We start from the raw sequence: 24,849 nt of genomic DNA, 5'->3' as shown, positions 1-24,849 counted from the left end.
TTTGTGAATGGAGATCGTTGACTATTATCACAAATTAACTTGGACCCTTAAAATGCTTGGGTTAGAGGAATAAATCAATTTTCACTTGCACTAATTTATCACATTCATAAGAAGAATAGCAATAAATGCATTCCGTTCTGTAGAAATATACTATGTCCTTGATACTCTACATCTTTCTCTTAGCATCTACCCACTCTAAGGAAAATGTTTTTCACAGCTGCTCTAATGGCCAGCTTTGACTATTTATGAAAACAAGTTTAAATTAGTTTGGGTAAATGGGCTTTTAGTTGCTGTTCTGCTCAATTTTACTAGATTGTTCCTACTGTGCAGAGCTCCATTAGTGATTTTCAAGTATAAGTCTTCAAGGTTATTATTCTCCATTTAATGGAAAATATGATTTAAATACAATTTTTAAGGAAATGATAGGCTGGCGAGCATCTGCAGGCAACCAAGAGAAATGGCATTGCTTCATACACAATGGCCAATCCATAGCCCAACAAGCAAATGAATACATAGAATTTAAGAAAATAACTCATTTAAGTTTTAGGATAGACACCGTAGGATCTTATCCTGCTTACTATTTATACCATAATCATATGAGATTGAATACCAAGACAATGAATATAATCACACATACGGCTGACCACAGTGTCATATGTCAAGATCCAGCCACTATGAAATAGTGACCTAAAATGCTTTCTGACTGGATTATGCCAACATACTAACTAATAATAAAAAATGGTACTGATATTAATGCATTTATTGAGCAACTGGCCAGTGGGAGGCCTTCTGCTAAGAGATCTTACACTATTTAATTTTTATAAGCATGCTATCCATATTTTGAACTTACAGAAGAGGTAACTGAAACTTAGACAGTTTAATGAATTTACCCAACATCAGAAAGCTATAAATATGTCATTATTTAAACCCAAATTAATCTTACTCTTTTACATTAACCCTGATAGTAATATGAAAAGGAGAACAGATCCTAATAATCTTCATTACAGAGTAGGTGTATTGATTACAAAAAGAACACAGGTTTTGGAATCAGAACTTTGTTGAAAATTTGGATCTACCAATTTATGATCTAAACAGCTTTGTATAAGTTGTTTAACACCCCATCTTGGGCTTCAGTTTCCTTATTTATAAATTATTACAAGGCAAAAACTGTCCAGGATTTTTATGAAGATATAAAGTGATAGGTGAAAAAAGTAGGGGAAAAGGTGGGGAAATTAGTTCAAGTGTGTGGAGACAGGACATTACACAAGGCTGAGAAATTTCAAAATGTAGAATTTTAGTCAGCCCGGTGAGAGGAAGATTATTCCAATAAAGTGACAATAAAAAATAAGAGAAAGAACAATAGAAATGTGTGATGCAAAGATAGTTAATAGTCCTATTTGTTTAGACAAAGTGTGTGTGTGTGTGTGTGTGTGTGTGTGTGTGTTTAGCTAAAGAGGAAGATTGGAGTCAGGGCATGGAGACTCTTAAATGCTGTTTAGGATTTAGGATTTAGAATCAAAGTTATACAGAATATTTGTTAAAAATTTTAGAATTAAACACCTTAAGATTAAATCGTGACTCCAGTTCTTACTGGCTTTGTGACTACGAACAAGAGGAATTAAACTTCATTTCTTCTTTTAAAAATATGGTAATCAAAGTACCTGTCTCACAAAGTCAATTAAGGACTGAGTGAAGTAATGCTATAGCTCTTAGCTTACCTAGCACATGAAGGACTTTATAAATGATTAATTAGAATGAAGTTGGGTGCCACTTAAGATGTGACAATATAATGAAAACCCTATCTATTACCCCTAATTAGCTACTGAAATTCAGCTGCCTACTATTATTTGCAGCCTTAGAGTTTTGTCCATTTAAGAAATGTGGGCTTTTGTTTGCTGTGCATTAACTTAATTAGCCTCAACATGTAAAAAACTTGAAAGTAGTGAAAAGGTAAGAGAGACTAAATGGACCCTATTTCCTGATAGTATTTTAGCCAGCAGAGTTTATAGCATTTTGATGGCTTCGATATTTTCTGATGATGGGAGGACTGGAATTGTTATTCTTGGTTTGCCCTTGTAACTCCTATATCCCCAACTATTCAAGGAAATGTCTTTTTATTTATTTATTTACTTATTTATTTACTTATTTATCCTCACCCACGGATATGTTTTTTATTGATTTGTTTTTTAGAGAGAGTGGAAGGGAGGGAAGGGAAGGGGGGGGAGAGAGAGAGAGGAGAGAGAGAGAGAGAGAGAGAGAGAGAGAGAGAGAGAGAGAGAGAGAGAGAGAGAAATTGGTTGTCTACTGCTTGCGCCCTGATCAAACCTGCAACCAAGGTGTCCTTGACTAGGAATCAAACCCCAGACTCTCTAAGGACTGAGATCTAACCAGACAAGGCTCAAGGAAATTTCTAGTCTTTTTTTTTTTTTTTTTAAATATATTTTATTGATTTTTTTACAGAGAGGAAGAGAGAGAGATAGAGAGTTAGAAACATCAGTGAGAGAGAAACATCGATCAGCTGCCTCCTGCACATCCCCCACTGGGGAAGTGCCCACAACCCAGGTACATGCCCCTGACCGGAATCAAACCTGGGACCTTTCAGTCCGCAGGCCGACGCTCTATCCACTGAGCCAAACCGGTTTCGGCCCTAGTCTTGAATATAAGTCATCTAAAAATATTTTAGTGGATGGTAGAGGCTGAATAACTGTTGGAATGTTTTTAAAATCTTATTTAAGGAGAGAGAGAAGATGCTAATTCTTCTTAAATACAATAAGATATATAAATTTGTACCTTGCTTACTATTTTTAAAAGACCAATCACCATTTAGAAATTTCTGCATGAAATTTGAGAAAACACATCAAATCTCCTGAACTATAGGCATGTAAGCCAAGATCTCACCATCACTCACGAGGCTACTAATTGTCTGGGAACATTCTAATTTCATGTTCAGAATCTGTAATATCTCACAGTTCTTTCAGTTCAACTTTATGGGGTAAAATCTCTTGAGTGTTTAGCTAATTTCTCCAGGTCCCTTCAAAACCTTTGGGGATCTCACTATCATTTTATGGTAGTGGACTGGTCTTAAGGATTCTGAGTGTCAAACAGAGGAAACATAATTATTTGCATATATATGTATGTGTGTGTGTGTGTGTGTGTATACACACACACACACATATATAAATATATATATATTTATATATATATATATACACACTATATAGCTTATACTAATAAGTAACAAAGTATTTCATGATTTTTAATTCCTCTGAGATTCACAACATCATAAGAAAGGTAAAGATGAAAGAATTTAGAGTTTAGAGGTAATGAAACAAAAGCTTAAAGAGATTTATTGACTTGTTCAAGGTCAGAGTGCCCACGATATAATTTCATAGGTTTGAGACCTATAGCAATATTCTGTCCAATATAGGATATCCATTGAGAGACTAAATACTTTCAAGGGAATTTTTCTTTTCTATTTATAATAAGAACTGCTGGTTGTCACCAACATAAGATATTAGCCCTTTTAAAGAAAACCTTAGCAATATGGACAATCTTAAGAAATACCAAGTTTCTCATAAGCATCATTTAGACAATAGTATGAGATACAGGGTTGCCTCTGCTAACTTTGTAAAAATGCATTACACCAGCAACATAACACATTCTAAAGGACTTCAAATTCATACTTCACTTTAGTAATTTAATTTTTTGAAACTGTGAGCTAGACATTGTGGAAAGCTTTCAGATAAGGTGTAATTACTTAAACCTATAATTATGCTAATGAGGTTCAGGTGAATAATCATGTGTCTAATTATGAAAACAAAACACCATGGGATTCTTAAATAGATGACCACATTACCATGTTCCCTTTCTTAGCTGCTTTTAACCTCATCATTCATGTGTGTGTGTGTGGGCACGTGTGCTTTTTACTCTAGTAAGAACATTAGGTTAAAAAATATGTCATATTTAATTATCTTAAAAAATGTTTCTCATTGAAAATTAAATTTTGCTGACAGACTAAGAACAATGCTTTTTAAAATTTAGCCAATTAATTTTTACAAATTACTTTATGTTATATTCTCCCTGAAATTATTTTAATCATTTTTTGTTGTATTTTACTATTTCAGGAATGCATTTCATATATGTTTTCTCATTTGATCATTATAACAATGCCAGTACACTGAATTTAGAAAGCTTGTCCAAGTTTTCAAGGTTGGACAATCCAGGATTTGAACCAATTTCTGTCGAATTCCAAGTTAGATTCTCTTAATGACTGTATTATGGTGAATATATAGTTTATTAATTAAGAGAAAATGCTGAAGTTCCATTGTTTGCTCCTCCCAAACTTTCATGTCATGTGCTTCAATGGTACTGACACCTTCTTCCCTTTTCTATTTAAGAAGGTAGACTTCATAGTCTTTTTTCTCTTCTGGCACCCTAAAAATATGGAGGCTGTAATATATGCAGAACTTTAGTTGAATTAACTCCTTGTTTTCAACTATAAATTTTAATTATATATTGGTTACTAATTATTTTCTTTCAAGCCACTCCTTGAATAGTAGGCTTTAGTTAAGTATTCTTTTAAAATTTTAAGAGAATTGTGAATCATATTTTATTATTTTATATATTGTGATTTATTTATGGTTATATATTATTTACATATAATTTATATATTTATACATAATTTTAAATGTATTTCTCCACTTTCTAATCATAATCTACAAAGAAAGTATGAAAATATCTACATTTTTGGTTCATTTATACTAAATTTATCTACTCTAAATATATATCAGTTGTCTAAAAATACTTTTAGTCTTTGTTGCAGACTAAAAAATGAATATATAAGCATTATTAAAAAGTTCATTATGTTTCTAGATTCTATTTTTACCAAAACTCTCACTATTTTCTGGTAATAATAAAGAAGGTAATAATAAAATAGTAATAAAAATAAATTATTGACAGTTTATTTACATATTGTGAACCGAAAGTCCAGGGGAAAGCCTGGGTGCTTTTTCTAGGCCCTAATACTTAATAGGCATCTCATAGATTAAACAGAACCTGACACTCATCACTTCAACTTCAACTTGTTTATTTAACAAGAGCTGTTCACTATGAACAAAATAAATAATTTTCATTAAATTTCTTACCTGCACAATGTCCCTTTCGGCATATTTTCCTCTGGAGGAAACTCTTACATCATCTCCATCCAACTCAATCATTGCTTGAAAATAAAAAGAATGATTTATCCAGTGTATTTTAGCCATATACTAACTGAAACAATGTAGGCAATACAGAAATCAAGATGTATGAAGTAGCAAAACATCCTATGTAAAGTCAAAAAGCTGTTGATCCCCTGCATCTTCTCAATCATTTCTCCCACAGAACTTGATTGAGGGTACACTTCACAAATGAAGAAAACAGGCCAGCACCTCAGGTGACCCTTTGACAGATGAGAAGAGCCAGTGCAGTAGAGAGCAGGCATTAGGGGCATCTCTCCATCCCAGGGGTTCTCAAACCGGGGTCATGTGCTTACAGAACTGAGCAATCGATACTAAAACATTCAATTTTAGTTTTTCTTTCTAAACTAAGAAGCCTGGTGCTAGTCGTCATAGAATTCCCAATAACAATTTGAACTTTATTCTTTTTCAAAATGTATATTTTTATTGATTTCAGAGACGAAGGGAGACAGAGAGAGAGATAGAAGCATTAATGATGAGAGAGAATCATTGACTGGCTGCTTCCTGCATGCCCCCTACTGGGGATTGAACCCACAGCCTGGGCATGTGCCCTGACCCTGACCAGGAATTGAACCCCGTGACCACCTGGTTAATGGGACAATACCACGAAGCCACATAGGCTGGGCTGAACTTCATTCTTATCAAAACTATAACAAAGCTATATATCCATATTGCCCAATTCCCACTTTAAACATAGATTGAACAATAAAGAGACATTTGCTCTGCCCTTGGACTGCTTGGATAAAGTACGATTTTTCTGAGGCATGATTTTTTGTTGGTTAAAGGAGAATTTCAACATCACAAAGATCAGAGGGTATTTGGGAATGCTGTGATATAATGGTTCATCTGCTGATACAGTAATGTTATGCTGCAATTAAGAACATTTTCCAGAGTTTATTAGGTTTTCAGCCAGAATTCTCTAAATAATTAATTACATAAGGAATGCTAATTTGTGCTTAAAGTATGATTTTATTGCTGATAATTCATTTTGTATATACATGACATTCACTAGATTACAGAGAGCCACTTGCAATTATAATGTTTGCCTCCTAACCCTCCAAAAAACATTGTTCAATCAGAATACAATCCTCACCATTTTTTAAAGATTTTTTAAAAATATTTTTTATGTATTTCAGAGAGGAAGGGTGATAGACAGATAGAAACATCAAAGAATCATTGATCAGCGGCCTCCTGCATGCCCCTCTACCTGAAATCGAACCTGCAACTTGGGCATGTGCCCTAACCAGGAATCAAACTGTGACTCCTGATTCAGAGGTCAACACTCAACCACTGAGCCACACCAGCCAGGCTTTTGTTATTTTCTTTAGTGCGTGGATAATGCATTTGGATTAAAAACACTGTTTTACATTTTACTTTTTCTATACATGTTCATGAATCAGTTTCTGGGCTAAAGCATTGCTAGCACACATAACTGATAGCGAGCCAACACTCAGTTAATATACAATATATAATATATGTCTTGACTTAGTAAATGTATAAGGTAATTAGCTTATTTTAAAAAAAAAACACTATTTTTTTCTTTCCTACTCATTAGGAATGTTAATAAGAGAATTCATTATACTCAAATATTTTTAAGAGTTAATTCCTCTTTTTGGTTTAGGTTTGTTTTCAAAATTTTCATATTACTTTGAGACATAAATGTATATGGATGATGACATGCCACCAAAACGTCTCCTTTATTATCTAATTTACTAATTAAAGAAAATGACAGTCAGTCAGGCAATAACTGAATAACTAGAATGAGATCCTATAAAGCAGTGGTTCTCAACCTTGGCTGCGCATTAGAATCACCTGGGAATCTTTTTAAAATCCTGATTTCAGGGCCTCATCCTCCGGAAATTGTTTCTTTGTTACTAATGTTGTGGCCTCACCCCATAACAAAGAAACAGAATTTCCAGAGGATGAGGCCCAGAAATCAGGATTTTGAAAAGATTCCCAGGTGATTCTAATGTGCAGCCAAGGTTGAGAACCACTGCTATAAAGGATCTCTCACTTTCCAGCATGTGTTTTGGGTTAAAAGTCTGTATGTAGCAATACTACACTTCTGCTAGCAAGGAGAAAAGAAATAGGGGGCAGGTGGTGGGAGGGTAACGTTCTCCCTTCAGGTTTCCAGACCATCGGGTCCTCAGCAGCCTGATGTTATAAGCCCCAGGTCCCCACCAGGACTTGCCCTTGGAAAAACAATGTGAGACAGACCAGCACTACTTTCTCGCCATGGGAGATGGGACGAAGTCCGAGCCCCTTTTAGGTGTCCCCTTCTCCTAATGATCAAAGCAGGTAGCCAGATGCTGCTTCAATTTGCCTTTTTGCCTTTTTAGGATAAAGAAATCCCACCTTGAAAAATCATCTCTTAATGACGGTGCTTTTTATAAAGGAATGAAAAGTCATGGGGGGGGGGATTTAGAGATGGTTGTATACTGTTCTTATTAAAATATAAAAAAATTAAAATATAAAAATAAGAAATTTGAATACTCACTAATCTAATAGTTTATTCCTATTTTCTCAACCTTCAAAGAATGGATGGCAAAATATTACCTTTCTTGCCCATGCAAACAATGCCCTTCTGGTTAAAAATGTGTAGATGTTGGATTTAGGTGGTTACCTGATAAAATCTGCAAGTTTTATGTCACTTTTTTCCTATGTCAGTGTATATGTGTGGCATATAAAGTTACTCTATGGTAGACTTGGAAGAGCCCGGAGAAAGGCTCTTCTGATAAGACCGCTGCAATTTGCCTTGTCAATGTGGCTCAGTGGTTGAGCGTTGACCCATGAACCAGGTTTGATTCCCTGTCGGGGCATATGCCTGGGTTTCGGACTCAATCCCCTGTAGGGAGCATGTAGGAGACAGCCAATCAATGATTCTCTCTCATCATTGATGTTTCTCTCTCTCTCCTCTCTCCTCTCTTCTCTCTCTCTCTCCCCCCTCTCAATACAACATACATATATTTTTAAAAGACAGCAGCAATTTGAATGCAAGCTGGAGATGTTCTATCTTAAACATGAGTATCCTGTCCTTTTCTTCTTAGCCATGAGAGGAAAGAAAAAAAAAATCCTTTAGAGAAGCATCTACTATTCCTGGTGGAATAGCCTACTTTTCTAGGACTGGGCCTGGAAGACTTTCCACCCTATTTAAACTTCCATCATGGTGAGAGCAGGACCCCAATTCCCTGTTCAAATGTTCCCCAGAGGAAAGTTTCACTCTAATTCCCAGGATAGAATTCTATGGGGTAGGCAACTTCCCTCTTTGTCTACAATCTTCACTCACTTTTCCACATGGGAAGAGGAAGGTTTCATAGGATTACTATTAGGAGAAACTGACCTTGAGCCTCTCTTTTTTGGAGCTGCCTATCCTCAGAGTGAAGGCAATTCCTCTCTGGGGCAGGTATGGAGTAGGCCTGGAGATAAGGGTGAGGTTATTTAATCTTGGGGGGAAAAGGTAGTGAGAAGTCTACCTCTGTGCACAGGTTAATCCAAATTCTCCAATTCTGCAGTGCTAGTAATAAAACTTATATTCTAGATTCTGTTTCCTGCATATTTTTTTTTTTTTACTTCAGGAAGTAAGAGAGGAAAATGATGAATTATCACACCTCAAATCCTAATAAATAATGCACTGGGAACTACAGAAAAGAAGAAAACAAATAGCTGTCTTGTGTAGTAAGTAGAAATACGGTATATGACTAAGAAGGGTCAGTGGCTTTGTATTCAAACATTATGTGTGGGGGTTGTTGATGAACAGGTGCTAGTGTTCACCATCCCTGAGGTCATACATCTAGTGGTGGACTTCCATGGGAGTCTGGGAGACCTGAGATGTGCCCTATCTGAGGTGTATCCTTGAGAGGCAAAAGCAAATTAGTGACTGAAGAAAAAAGCATGGGTTATTATAACATAGCAATGGGTGAAGTTTGTGGATCTTGGTCTATCACTAATTAATGCAAACAATCAAGTGTACAAAGCATTAAGAAGAAAGATGTGTTTTAGGTTTCCTGACTCCAGAGAAATGTGTCATATTGATGCCTGAAAGATGATACAAACAGATGCAAATACCCAGAGACAAGAAAATATCAGCAGAAGCAGCAGCCATCAGACTAAATGACTTTTGCTTTAGAAAATGGAAGATTATAATGATGAAAGGGATGACTAGCCAAGCATAGAATGAAAGAAAGGAATTTTCAGTCACCAATATAACTTTCCCTGTGGTTCTTTACCTGCGATGGACAGATCCATACTACCCTTACAGAGAAGGCACTGGTGGTTAACAGAGAATCAATCCAGTGATAATCATACTAACATTAGTACCTGTATGCCTAAATTACCTTGTAACATACCAGAGGTTGTTCCAAATAGTCTAAAATTATTTTCATTTCCAAAATGCCAAGCTAAAGGAAGTGTTATTGTTAATCTAAAACACCTGAACCAGGTAAATGTTACGAAGTCATACCGGTGTTGTCCAGTATAAAGTTCCCTTGAAGAAATTCACCAGATAACTAGTAACAGACTATCCTGAACGAAGTTTGCCCAGATTACGAGTTACACAAACACCTGTCACTTAATTAGCATCTGAACAAGGCTTAAGCCCAAACAAAACTTCCAGTAAGTCAATTTAGCATAATTATATAAGGTCTCCTTTCAGTGGTTCTCAACCTTCCTAATGCCTTGACCCTTTAATACAGTTCCTCATGCTGTGGTGACCCCCAATTTCATTGTTACAAATTGAACATAATTAAAGCATAGTGATTAATCACAAAAACAATATGTCATTATATATATGTTTTCCGATGGTCTTAGGTGACCCCTGTGAAAGGGTTGTGACCCACAGGTTGAGAACCACTGTATGGTCAGTTCCATTTTCATTCTGTTTTCATATGACAGAACTTATGTATTTTTAAAGCTAATGTCTATCAACTACCCAGGGTCTGAAAATCCATTCCCGAAGCATACTGTGCTGTGTTAACATTTCTATTCACAACCTAATGATTTATTAATTTAGTTTTTATTCCTAAAGGTTTTTAGGAAATTCACCCAGAGAGTAATTTGCCTTGGGAACAAAAACTCAATTTATCACTCTGTAAGTCTTTAAAAAATATTATCTTTAGGTACAAACCACCTCTACTAAAATGAAAAAATACATGTTGCACGAATCTATATTAGAAAGATAATGCTCTACTCAAAAGACAATATTTTAATTTGCTCACCTAAACAAACTTCATGGTGAGATATTTATATTTATGCCTAGTGTACATGGACATTATATGCAAATCTACATGCACACTCACATTCAAAATTTTTAAAAAGAATGATAGAAATTTAAAGGCATGATGACTCAGATTAAATAAACTCCCAAGGAATACTATTGAAATTGTATTACTTACCATCAAATTCTGCTGGTCCAACACCAACTATAATTATTGACATTGGAAGTTTTGAAGCCTTCGAAAAGAATACACAATTAGTTCACAATTAAGAAATTGAGTTCTTAAGAAAAGAATTAAGATTTAAGAAAAATTTAATATCCTGTTTTTAGTTTATATTTTTCACAGATGTTCATTAAAGTAGTTTTGAAGATACTTAAAATAACTACCAGATAATATACTTAATTCCATGTCTATGCTTTCCCAACTCTGTACATATGCTGATTCAGTGGGACAGTCCTCAGCAATGACCAGCCTTGGATAATATAAAAAAATAAAAGCTTTAGCCTTAGCTATCACTTGCTACTATCAGCCAAAATCTACATAAGATGACATTGGGTATCCTTGATCTCTCTTTTTTCATGTTCTCTCTCTTCTAAAATATCTGTTAGTTGCTAAAGGGGAAAGGGTTACCATATTTATGAAACAGCAGTATTCTAGTCTACCTCATTTATAAAAAGTTATTCTTAGTATGATTAAATTATGTATTAAATATCCATGATATTGTGAGGGATACTGAATATATTATGGCAGGCTTTCTCATTATATGTATCACTTAAATGACATCATCACATTAAATACTTTAATGGTAAAAATGTAAGCTCTAGCAACAGACAGATGCAATACTATAGCAATCACATCTTTATCTATGAAGGCCATTGAATTAAAAATAATTGTTCCTCAGTGCATCATGACTGTTAATTTAAATTTAAATTAGTAAGTCCATATTTTAAAGTGCACACTAATGCCACTGATCAGAATATTAGGGAAATCAAAATTTAAAAATAAAAAAATAAATATGTGAACTTTTACTCCTCCTCTTCCTTTTCATATTTAGTTTTTCTAAGCACATGTATATAAAGTATTTGATTTTTGCCCCTATATGAACCTATTTTCTCACAACAGATACCTAATTGTATTTTTTCCATGCTATTAATAATTATGAGGTATGATAAACATTCATGCAACCCATTTTTACTAAGTGTCTACTGTGTGCCAAACATTGCTAAACCTGAATATGAAAGGGGATTAAAATCAGAAATAATTTTATTAATTACTAGAGGCGGGGTGCACGAATTTGTGCATGGGTGGGGTTACTCAGCCTGGCCGACGATTGGGATCAATCAGGGCCATCTCTCCCAGTCCTGATTGGGGCCAATCGGGGCCAGCTGGCCGGGGGGAGGGACTGCTGGAGGTTGGCCAGTGCGGGAGGTTGGCTGTGGGAGTGCACTGACCACCAGGGGGAAGCTCCTGCGCTGAGCATCTGCCCCTTGGTGGTCAGTATGTGTAATAGCAACAAGTTGACCAGTCGTTCAGTCAACCTGTCGTAATGGTCGCTTAGGCTTTTATATACATAGATAATCTAGTAAATGTAAACTTTATAGATTATAGACTAACAATGAAGACAATAAAAAACCCTCCTATCTAATAAAAAGGGAATATGCTAATTGACTGCCCTGCCCTCAAAGATGGCAGCGCCCACAGTCACAAGATGGTGGCATCCAGTCCCTTCAGGCCTGCCGGGGTGGCAGGTACGCGTGCCTGCCTCTGGAGTCCCCCAGTCTCCTCAGCACCCCAGCTGCCCAGGGCTGGCCCAAAGCGCAGGCAAGCCTTTGATGGCGGCTGCCCAGCTGATGCCCAAGGCACAGGCAAGACTCATGTTGGCTGCCTAGCCGCCCTGGGCCAGCCCGAGGTTCAGGCAAGCTTTGGATGGCGGCTGCCCAGCTGTCTGAGGCTCAGGTAACCAGGGCTGGCTGAGGCTTGTGCCGCCGGCAGTGGCAGCAGCGGAGGTGTGATGGGGAGTCGCCTTCCCGATTGCCGGATCGCCTTCTGAAGGCTCCTGATCTGTGAGAGGGGGCAGGCCGGGCTGAGAGAGCCCCCCTCCAGTGCATGAATTTTCATGCACCGGGCCTCTAGCTAACTATAACACAATTAGGAATTATAATGAGAAACATGGTTTTGAATCAAGTCCAGTTCCCATCCAGTTCTATAGAAATAGAAATTAGCAAAGTTCTCCCATAACTGAAATGTGAATATTAAGAAATATTTTGTGCAAAATTGTAAAAATGTGCACATGTACATCAAACTAATATAGATAAACATCCTCATGCACATGAAGGTAGTGCTATTACCTTTAAAAAAAATTTTTTTTGAAATAATTTTGTTACAACTCATGTTATCCACACTCTTAGCTTAGTCCTTATGGATTACTAGTAATGGTACAAATGGGTCTGAGTTGTCTGGGTAAAGTTAAAATGCAATTGGTCCCAAAGGCACGGGCATTTTGTTTCACTGTGAAGCCAACTAGACGCTAGTCTCAACCTGAGTAGCACCATGCTGTCACGTAGCCAGCCCAAGACTAAATGACTCCTACTTACGTTAACTATAGACTCCTTCGTTTGAGCCATATCTGAGATAACACCGTCTGTCACAATCAGGAGCACAAAATACTGGGAGCCATCCTTTACAGAAGAAGCATATCTGAAAGGCAAGAAGGAGGTAAAAATCACCACAGAAAATAAAACAGTTCCTCTCTATGCGATGGTTGCTAAATACACTTGGAATAGTCAACAAACCTTTTCATCTCAAGAGAGTATTTAAATATATGTTAAGAGCCTATAACATGCAAACTCTTAAATATACATTTCCCTGAAATAGCACACTAGAATAATAGCAACATTTCTGGATGCTGGCACTTGGAAATTCCTGGCTGCCTTAGAAATTTATTCACTAACAAAAGGTAAGATGAATGAGGTATGTTTAGCACAGTGGAATGGATATAACTTTTGGAAATAGACATTGTGGGTAAGCAACATATTACATATATGATCTTCAGTAAATTACTTTATCTAAACTTTATCTTACTAGTCTTAAAATTAAGATATACCTTTATATTGTTAACTAGAGGCCCAGTGCATGAAATTCGTGCACTCGTGGGGAGGGAGGGTCCCCTCAGCCTGGCCCACACCCTCTCGCAGTCCGAGACCCCTTGGGGGATGTCTGACTGATGGCTTAGGCCCACCCATGGGGAGCGGGGCTAAGCCATCAGTTGGACATCCTTAGCACTGCCACTGAGGCAGGGGAGGCTCCTGCCACCACTGCTGTGCTCGCCAGCCATGAGCCTGACTTCTGGCTGAGTGGCGTTCCCCCTGTGGGACTGCACTGATCACCAGCGGGCAGCTCCTGCATTGAGTGTCTGGCCCCTGTTGGTCAGTGCGCATCATAGCGACCAGTTGTTCCCCTGTTGAATTTGCCTATTAGTCTTTTATTATATAGGATATTGAAACCACATGTATGGTACTCAATATATAGTACAGTTCTATAAGTTAGAAATAATCATAAATGCCTTTTGTTTTGGAAGTAGACAGAGTTGATGGTTGCACAACACCAAGAATGTGTTCAATGCCATTATACTGTACACTTTAAAATGGCTACTTTTATACTATGTGAATTCACCTGAATAAAAAAAAAAAATGCAACAGAAGAAAAGCTTTTGAAACATCTAGAGTTCAAGTTCTTAACACATGTTAAATTAATAAAAGCTGGGACAAAAAGACAAAAAGAAGGAAATCTTACATTTTGGGACAGCATATATGGACCTGGAGAATATTTTGCTAAGTGATATAAACCAGTCAGAGAAAGACTAATACGATATGATTTCACTCATATGTGGAATCTAATGGACAAAACGAACTAACAAAATAGAAAGAGACTCATAGCTACAGGGAACAGATTGACAGCTGTCAGTGAAGGGAATAAGCAAAAATAAAAACTCATAGACAGACAACAGTATGGTGATTACCAGAGGGAAAGTGGGGTGGGAGGAAGTAGAAGAGGGTAAGGGGGGGGATAAATGGTGATGGAAGGAGATGTGACTTGGCATGGTGAATGCAATCCATATATATAAAAGCCTAAGTTTAGGAGACAATAAACAAGAAGACTTTGGTTGATTCTTGGAATAATCATTGAGTGAGTCATAGAAAGACTAGGTTCAAAAAAACTTCCATGGATTACCAATGAAATACCTTCACAGCCTAAAGGATACTAAGGAAGCAAGTTTGAACAGGTCGGGGACAGATCAGTAGCATAACATTTCCGGATAAAATTTCTTTCTTGGAGAGCAGAATTAACTACCATATAAACAAAAAAAAATAGTTACCACTTTGCCATAGACTAGAGAAACTAATAGTTGCTCATGCTACTGATTAAACAATTTTACAGATTAATGAAGAGATGACAGTAAGTGAGTGGCCTGTTCACCCCCTGTAAAGATAGTGCTGAACTGGTCAAAAATACTCCCATGATATTGAACATTGATCTTGGACAATAAAAATTTGTATATTTGTATTAATTTGATGGCAACACAATGAATGGAAAACATTCCAAAGCAGATATGAGCCTCTTCTATTTTACCTTAACTTTTTCCTTAATAAAAAAAGTTGATAATCTCTCTCAGGAGTTTATTTTTTAATACATTTTTATTAATTTCAGAGAGGAAGGGAGAGGGAGAGAGAGATAGAAACATCAATGATGAGAGAGAATCATTGACTGGTTGCCTTCTGCATGCCCCCTACAGGGGAAGGAGCCCGCAACCCAGGCATGTTCCCCGACCGGAAATCAAACCCAGGACCCTTCATCCGCAGGCCAACACTCCATCCACTGAGCCAAACCGGCCAGGGCATACCCATTATTCTTCCAAAAGTATTTCTTACTGACTATGCTTCAGAAACATAGGATTTTATACTTCATGTGATTGATGGAAGGCTATAAATAGTAGTGAGAAAAGTTTCTATGAGTACAACAGTAAGGCTATTATACTTTTCTTTCCCTGTGATGTTCTTAAAAATAACAAATTTCTACCAGGTTCAAAAACAATATGAAAAGTTGAGTATTATGCAATCCTGTAAAAACCACTTCAAGTGGTTTAATGGTCTGTTTTCTGTGTGTGTGTTTACTTTTAATTCTCTTTCAATGCTTCTGGTTAACCATGGAGAAAGTCTAAGTTGTTAGTATGCCTCCTCCCCACAGTTCCCCAACTTGAGGTATAATTGGTATGCAGAAAATTGCAATAAGTACTGTATATAATTTGATGAATTTGAACATATATGTACACTTGTGACCATCAAAACAATCAAGGTAAATAAATATATCCCTCACCTCTGAAAGTTTGTATCCCTTTGTGTGTGTGTTAAAACCATTTAAAATAAAATCTAGCCTCTTAAAATTTTAAGTGCATAGTATCTTATTATTAACTAGTAGAAGCCTGATGCATGAAATTTGTGCAAGAGTAGGGCTTCCTTCCCCCAGCTGCAGGCACTGACTTCCCTCTGGCACCCGGGACCCTGGCTTCCTCCAGCTGCCAGCAGGCACCCAGGACCCGGGCTTCCCTCTGGCTGCCAGCAGGCACCCAGGACCCGGGTTTCCCTCGCAGCCCCGGCTTCGTCCAGAAGGTCGTCCGAAAGGATGTCTGGTTTAATTAGCATATTATGCTTTTATTATTATAGATAGGTACTGTGCTATACAGTAGAGCTCCAGCATTTACTCATCCTGTATATATGCTCCTTTATTCCCATTGAACATCTATTCCACATAAGCTTTTTCCCAACCCCTGGTTACCACCATTCTATGTCTATTTCTATTCATTTGACTATTTTAGAGGACTCATCTAAGAGGAATCATGCAGTATTTATATTATGACTGTCTTATTTCACATACCATAATGTCTTCCAGGCCCATCCATGTTGTCACAAACAGTAGGATTTCTTTCATTTCAAAGGTAGAATATCTTATATGTACACTAGAGGCCCGGTGCACGAATTTATGCATGGGTGGGGATTGTCAGGGACAATCGGGCCGGGCTGGCTGGGAGGAGGGGCTGCAGGCGGTTGGCCAGCCAGCCCCGTCCCTTGTCAAACCTCCAGTTGAACTCTGGGTCGAGGGGAAAATTTGCATATTAGCCTTTTATTATATAGGACTAGAGGCCTGATGCACAAAATTCGTGCACTGGGGGGAAGGGTGTCCCTCAACCTGGCCTGCGCCCTCTCACAGTCCAGGAGCCTTCTGGGGATGTCCATGAGCCTGGCTTCTGGCTGAGTGGCATTCCCCACTGTGGGAGTGCACTGACCACCAGGGGCAGCTCCTGAGTTGAGTGTCTGCCCCCTGGTGGTCAGTGTGCGTCATAGCAACTGGTTGTTCTGCTGTTGGGCTGAAACCGGCTCTCCCTAGGAGTTCTGGATCACAAGAAGTTGCAGACCAGGCTGAGGGACCCCACCAGTGCACGATTGGGGCTGGGAAAGGACACAGGAGGTTGGCCAGCCAAGGAGGGACTGCGGGAGGGCTCCAGGTTGTGTCTGGCCCATCTCTCTCAGTCCCGACTGGCCGGACCCCAGCAGCAAGCTAACCTACCTGTCAGAGCATCTGCCCCCTGGTGGTCAGTGCACATCATAGCAAGCTGTTAAGCGGCTTTAGCATAATATTAGCATATTATGCTTTGGTTGGTTGAACAGCCGACTGGACGACTGGATACTTAGCATATTAGAATTTTATTATATAGGATACCACATTTTACTTATTCATTTATTTTTTGATGTTATGTTTCCATATCTTGGGTGTTGTGAATAATGATGCATGTATCTCTTTGAGATCCTGATGTCGATTGCTTTGGATATATACTCAGAAGGCAGGTTGCCAATAGCACTATTTATTTTTTTTTTCAATCTTGATATTGTTCTTCATAGCAGCTGCACCAGGTTACATTCCCCACATCCTCCATATCCTCACTAACACTTATCTTTTGACCTTTGGATAACAGCCATCCTAACAAGTGTGAAGTGATAGCAGATCATTGTGGTTTTTGATTTGCATTTTCCTGATGATTAGTAATGTTGAGTATCTTTGCATATACCTGTTGGCCATTTCTATGTCTTCTTGGAGAAATGTCTGTGCAGGTCCTTTGCCCATTTTTTAAAAATTGGGTTATTTTTCTTTAGCTATTAAGTTGTAGGATTATGTTTTAGAATTTAACCCCTTATCAGCTATATAGTTCACAAACATTTTATCACACACCAGAGGTTGCCATTTCATCTTTTTTTTTCTTTTGCTATTGAGAAGCTTTTTAGTTTGATGTAGTCCCATTTGTCTATTTATTTTTGCTTTTGTTGCTTGTGATATTGGTGTCATACCTAAGAAATACCAATTGCCAAGACCAATCAAGAAGCTTTTCCCTATGTTTTCTTGTAAGTTTTACAGTTTCAGGTCTTACATTTAAGTCTTTAACCTATTTTAAGCTCATTTCTGTGAGCTAAGATAAGGATCCAATTTCATTCTTTTTCATGTGGATATCTAGTTTTCCCAACACCATTTATTGAAGAAATTTTCCTTTCCCCATTGTATGTTCTTGGCACCCTTGTCAAAGACCAATTGGCCATCTATGTGCAGGTTTTTTTCTGGGTTCTTTTTTGTTCTGCTCCTCCATATGCCTACTTTTGTGCCAGTATCTTGCTATTTTGATTCCTTTAGTTTTGTAGTTTATTTTAAAATCAGGTGGTGTCATACCTCCAGCTTTGTTCTTGCTCAAGATTGCTTTGGCTATTTGGGATCTTTTGTGGTTCCATATAAATTATAGGATTGTTTTGCTTCTATTTCTGCAAAAAAAAAAATGCCATTGGGATTTTGATAGGTATTGCATTAAAACTTTGGGTAGTATGGGCATTTTAACAATATTAATTCTCGTGACCCATGAAGACTGGATGCTTTTCCATTTATTTGTGTCTCTGTTCATCCATATTTTATGGGTTTCAGTGTCACAGTATGTTGCCTTCTTGCTTTAGTTTATTTCTAAGTACTTTATTTTTTTGGTGTCATGTCGGTTGCATTCATTTTTCTGATAGTTTATTGTTAGGGTAAAGAAACAAAAATTATTTTTGTAGATTGCTTACGTATCCTGAAACTTGACTGAATTCATTTATTAGTTCTTTAGGTGGGTTTTTTTTTGTTCTTTGGGGGAAGGATATTTAGGGCTTTCTGCATATAGGACTATGTTATCTGGGAACAGAGATCATTTTACTTCTATCTCTATGATCTAGAGGATTTTTCTTTTTCTTACCTAATTGCTCTGGCTAGGACTTCCAATACTATGCTGAATAAAAGTGAAGAGAGTGGGCATCCTTGCCTTGTTCGAGATTTTAGAGCAGTGATGGCGAACCTATGACACGCGTGTCAGAGGTGACACGCGAACTCATTTTTTTTGGTTGATTTTTCTTTGTTAAATGGCATTTAAATATATAAAATAAATATCAAAAATATAAATCTTTGTTTTACTATGGTTGCAAATATCAAAAATTTCTATATGTGACACAGCACCAGAGTTAAGTTAGGATTTTTCAAAACGCTGACACGCTGAGCTCAAAAGTTTCGCCATCACTGTTTTAGAGGAAAAGCTTTCATTTTTTTAACATTGAGTATGATGTTAGCTGTGGGCCTTTCATTGTCGGCCTTTACTGTGTTGAGGTCAGTTTCTTCTGTACCTAATTTTTTACTATGAAAGGTTGTTGGATTTTGTCAAATGCTTTCTCTTAAGATGATCAAGTGATTTATTCCTTCATTCTGATAATGTGGCGTATCATATTTATTGATCTGAATATGTAGAACTATGGCATCCAAGGTATGAATCCTCCTTGGTTATGTGTATGATTCTTTTAATATGCTATTGCATTTAGTTTGCTAATAACATGTTGAGGATTTTTCAATCCATGTTTATCAGGGATATTGCTCTGTAGTATACTTCAGCAGGAATAAGTTTTTAAATTAAATTTATTGAGATAATATTATTCAACATTATATCAATTTCAGGTATACAACACAGTAATTCAATATCCGTATACCACTCAAAGATTAGTTTCCTTCTATCACCATATATTTGACCCCCTTTACAAATTTGCTCTCCCCTCACTTCCCTTCCCCTCTGGTGACCACCAATTTGTGGTATCAGGGATATTTTCTTTGTCTGTCTTTGGTATCAGGGTGATGTTGGCCTCATAAAATGAGTTGGGAAGGGTTCCTTTTCTATTCTTTTGAAAGAGTTTAAGCAGTATTGGTATTAATGCTTCTTTAAATAGTAAAATTCAAAAATGTAGCCACACGGTTCTGAGCTTTACTTTATTAGCAGGTTTCTGATTGCTGATTCAATCTCCTTGTTATTTGTCTATACAGGCTTTTTATTTCTTGATTTATTCTTGGTAGGTTGTATGTTTCTAGGAATTTATCCATTTCTTTTACATTGTTCAATTTGTTGGAATTTAATTGTTCATAATAGTACCTTGTGATAGTTTATTTCTATGACCTCAGTTTAATGTCTCCTCTTCCATTTCTGATTTTACCTGAGTCTTTTTTTTTCTCAGTCTAGCTAAGGGTTTGTCAATTTTATTTATCTTTCCAAAACCAAAAACAAAAAAACAGCTTAGTTTTGTCATTTTCTATTGTTTTTCTATTCTCTATTTCTTTTATTTCTATCCTAATCATTATTATTTCTTTCTTTCTGCTAACTTGTGCTTAGTTTGTTCTTCTTTTTCTAGTTCCTTGGGGTAAATTTTAGGTTAAGATTTTTTTTTTTTTTAAATATATTTTACTGATTTTTTACAGAGAGGAAGGGAGAGAGACAGAGAGCCAGAAACATCGATGAGAGAGAAACATCGATCAGCTGCCTCCCGCACATTTCCCACTGGGGATGTGCCCGCAACCCAGGTACATGCCCTTGACCAGAATCAAACCCGGGACCCTTCAGTCCGCAGGCCGACGCTCTATCCACTGAGCCAAACCGGTTTCGGCAAGATTTTTTTTCTTTTTTAAAATGTGGTGCTTGTCACTTTAAACTTCCCTCTTAATACTGTGTTTGCTGAATCCCGTTAGTCTTGGTAAGTTGTATTTTCATTTTCATTTGTTTCAAAAAATATTTTCTAATTTCCTTTTTCTTTTGACTTCTTCTTTAACCCAATGCTCATTCAAGGGTATGCTAATTCCAATTATTTGTGAGTATTCCTGATTTGTGGTTGATTGACTTGTGGTTTGTTATTGATTTGTAATTTTGTTATTGATTTATAGTTTTTTTTTTCCATTGTGCTAAAAAACAATTGATTAGAATGATTTCAATCTTCTTAAATGTGTTAAAAAATTTTTTTTGACAGCATATGATCTATCCTAGAAAATATTCCGTGTGCTTGAAAAGAATGTGTATCCTGCTTCTGTTGTGTAGAATATTCTGATATCTCTATTAAGTCCATTTTGGTCTAGAGCAGCGGTTCTCAACCTGTGGGTCGCGACCCCTTTAGGGGTTGAACGACCCTTTCACAGGGATCGCCTAAGACCATCGGAAAACACATATATAATTACATATTGTTTTTGTGATTAATCACTATGCTTTCATTATGTTCAATTTGTAACAATGAAATTGGGGGTCACCACAACATGAGGAACTGTATTAAAGGGTCGCGGCATTAGGAAGGTTGAGAACCACTGGTCTAGAGTGTTTGCTCAAGTTAGCTGTTTCCGTATCATTTTCTGTCTGGATGATCTATCCATCATTGAAAGTGGGGCAGTGAAGTCTAATATTATTGTATTGCTGTCTATTTATCATTTTAGATATGTCAATTTCTGCTTATATATTTAACTGCTGTGATACCCCAGGCATACATATTAGTAATTATTATATCTCTCTGTGAATTAACCCTTTTGAAATTTTTTATTCTTTTTAATGAAAATTGTACTTATCTAAGGTGTACAGCATTTTTCATATGTATAGTGATATGAATATGACAGTAAGCTTATTAACATGTTATCTCCTCACATAGTTCCCATATATTTTTGTGATCAGTGTACCTGAGATTTACTCTCTTAGCAAATTTCTAGTACTCAATATAGTATTAACTATAGTAATCATGTAATATGTTAGATTTCTAGACATATTTGTACTACATAAACCAAAGTTGTACCCTTTGACCAATATCTCCCCATTTTCCCTACCTCCCTACTCTTGGTAACCACCATTCTACTCTCTGTTTCTATGTATTCAACTTTTAAAAATCTCACATATAATTGAGATCATGCAAGTTTATTTTTTTTCTTTTTGTATCTGGCTCATTTTACCTAGATTTATACTTTCCGTCCTTCAGATTGATCCATATTGTTGCAAATGGCAGGTACTCCTTTTTTTAAGGCTGATTTTGTATATATACAAAAGGGTGTGTATATATATATATATATATATATATATATATATATATATATATACCACATAAATTGACGCTTTTATTTTGTAATGACCTTCTTTGTCTCCTGTGTAAGTAATTAACTTAAAGTCTATTTTGTCTGATATAAATATAGACACTCCTGCCTGCTCTCTTTCAGTTACCATTTGCAACGAATATCTTTCTTCATCCTTTCATTTTCAGCTTATGTAGGTCCTTAAATATAAGTTTAGTTTATTATAGACAAAACTAAAGACCCGATGCATGAAATTCGTGCACTTGGGAGGGTCCCTCAGCCCGGCCTGTGCCCTCTTGCAGTCCAGGAGCCCTCAGGGCACATCCAACTGATGACTTAGGGCAGTGGTCAGCAAACTGTGGCTCGCGAGCCACATGCGGCTCTTCGGCCCTTGAGTGTGGCTCTTCCACAAAATACCACGTGCGGGCGCGTGTGTACAGTGCTATTGAAACTTCGTGACCCATGCGCAGAAGTTGGTATTTTGTGGAAGAGCCACACTCACGGGGCCAAAGAGCTGCATGTGGCTCGCAAGCCGCAGTGCAAACCACTGATTAGGGAGATTGGCCTAAGCCATCAGTCTGACATCCTTAGCACTGCTGCTGAGGCAGGAGAGACTCCCACTACTGCCGCTGGGCTCGCCAGCCATGAGTCCGGCTTCTGGCTGAGTGGCACTCCCTCGTGGGAGTGTACTGACCACCAAGGGGCAGCTCCTGCGTTGAACGCCTGCCCCCTGGTGGTCAGTGTGCATCATAGCAACCGGTTCTTCCAACTTTCGGTTGATTTGCATATTAGCTTTTTATTATATAGGAGGATATAGTTGGGTCTTGCTTTTTTTTTAACCACTCACTAACTCTGTCTTTAGATTGGTGAGTTTAATCCACTTATATTTTGGGTTTTTTTAATCATTAGAAAGTATACTAAAAAGAACAGGAGAATATTTTGATACTACCAAGAGAGTTAGGGTTAGATCCTGAAGCAGACAGTAAACTAGAAATTTCTCTAAAGTTTGTTATTTTATTTTAAAATTCATAGAAATTTTGCATTTTACTTTATAATAAATATGACTTGTATTACATTTCTTAACTTTGAGAAAAATTAATGCTATAGAAAGATATACAAGATTACCATGTTCTCACTTCTGCTTAGATATACTGCTTTAAAGCTAAATTAAATTCAACATAAGAACTATTCAATCCAATTTTATATTTATTACCATAAGCATCATAAGTTAGTTATTTTAAAGTATGCATTGTTTTTTATGGTGTTTGTTCTACACGTTCTCATATTGTGGCATTTCACAAGATAATTTAATTTTAAACAAAATCATACTTTGTACTAAAAGTATTCTATGTTTATGAAAAAATAATTTAAGTGCTATAGAAATGTGTAAAGTAGAAAACAGAGGCTGATTGAGCCCGCAACCCCGTCATGTGCCCTTGACCAAAATGGCACCTGGGACCCGTCAGTCCACAGAGCCACGCTCTATCCACTGAGTCAAACCGGCTAGAAAAAACTCTTATTATTGAAAAGCTGCTATCTTTTTTCAAGTATAGGATATCTTTAATTTATATTTTAATATTATATGACAAATCTGAGGGAGAGGTTCACTTTGTCAGGATTTTGGAATTCAAACACATTTCTTTGGAGTCTTTGTCAAGTAAGTTCCTGGGATTGTTTTTGTAGACTCATAAATGGTTGGCTCAGATTTGTGGAATATTCTTTTAGCTCACAACTAGTTCTCAGGAATAGAGAGAGCAAGAAAAAAGATAAGAAACTGACTCAGAGTCATAACAAGCTAGCAATACATGAGACTTCTAATTGTATTGGAAGAGATCATTCCCCAAAAGCCTTATCTTTGTGTTTCTTTTTTTTCTCATTAAAAAATAATAATACTGAACTATTAGATCACAGACTTTTTTCTTTCTTTAAAAAGTACTTGTTTTGATTTTTAGAGAGAGAGAAAAAGAACAACAAACAAATATCAGTCTGCTGCTTCCTGTATGCCCCCAACCAGGGATAGAACCTGCAACCTGAGCACCTGCCCTGACCAGGAATTGAACCAGCAACCTTTCTGGGAATGGGATGAAGCCCAACCAACTGATCCCCATGAGCCAGGGAAATAACGGATTATTTTTAAAGAGGCTGAAACCGCTAGCTGGCAATTACACCTATGTTTGAGAATGTTAAAAGTGCTGGACCAAACATAAAAAACAGTAATAGAGCAGGGTGAAGCCCGTCAGATGTGTGGATTAAAAAACTGTGGTACATCTACACAATGGAATACTACGCTGAGATAAAAAAGAAGGAATTCTTGCCATTTGCAACAGCATGGATGGAACTGGAGAGCATTATGCTAAGTGAAATAAGCCAGTCAGAGAAAGATAAATACCACAGGATCTCACTCATTTGTGGAATATAGAGAACAACATAGACTGATGAAAAGGGACAGATCCAGAGGCGGAGAAATAGTGATCAGACTGTCAATCTCCGGAGGGAAAGTAGGGGAGGGTGGGGGTAAGGGAAAGAGATCAACCAAAGGACGTGTATGCATGCATATAAGCCAAACCAATGGACATGGACAACAGGGGGATGAGAGCATGAGGGGGGGGGGGAGGTTAATGGGGGGATGAGGACACATTTGTAATACCTTAACCAATAAAGAAACTAAAGATTAAAAATAAAATAAAAAATAAATAAATAAAATAAAATACATGGCAAAAAAAAAATAAATGGCACATCGAAATGCACCTAGAAACTTTACATCTGAAAGCTTAAATTTTGTAGTAGAGATATACCAGGACAAAAAAAAAAGTAAAATTAATTGGTAAGCACCGATGGGAACATCTATAACTAGCATGAGCTCAGACAAAATTAAGTCCAATCATTTTTCTCTTATCTTTGTATATAAAACAGTGATCTGGATGGTCGTC

At 37.0% G+C, this 24,849-nt stretch overlaps 1 protein-coding gene across 15 annotated transcripts in view; it reads right to left on the bottom strand.

The window, feature by feature from the left end:
* The window catches only part of CPNE8 (copine 8), a 197,581-nt gene that overhangs the window by 7,339 nt on the left and 165,393 nt on the right, over nucleotides 1-24,849 (bottom strand). For 12 of the 15 annotated variants that reach the window (XM_036301658.1, XM_036301653.1, XM_036301654.1 and 9 more), the window contains 3 exons: nucleotides 13,042-13,144; nucleotides 10,625-10,682; nucleotides 5,145-5,218 (listed from right to left, as the gene is read on the bottom strand). In XM_036301658.1, coding sequence (XP_036157551.1) covers nucleotides 5,145-5,218; nucleotides 10,625-10,682; nucleotides 13,042-13,144 — 235 coding nt within the window. The remainder of the gene's footprint in view (nucleotides 1-5,144; nucleotides 5,219-10,624; nucleotides 10,683-13,041; nucleotides 13,145-24,849) is intronic. The other 3 variants (XR_004966369.1, XM_036301657.1, XM_036301655.1) reach the window with 3 other exon arrangements.

This window comes from Myotis myotis, unplaced genomic scaffold, assembly GCF_014108235.1.
Source record: "Myotis myotis isolate mMyoMyo1 unplaced genomic scaffold, mMyoMyo1.p scaffold_m19_p_3, whole genome shotgun sequence".
In the NCBI taxonomy this organism is placed as follows: domain Eukaryota; kingdom Metazoa; phylum Chordata; class Mammalia; order Chiroptera; family Vespertilionidae; genus Myotis; species Myotis myotis.
This window is presented reverse-complemented; position numbering and strand designations above follow the sequence as displayed.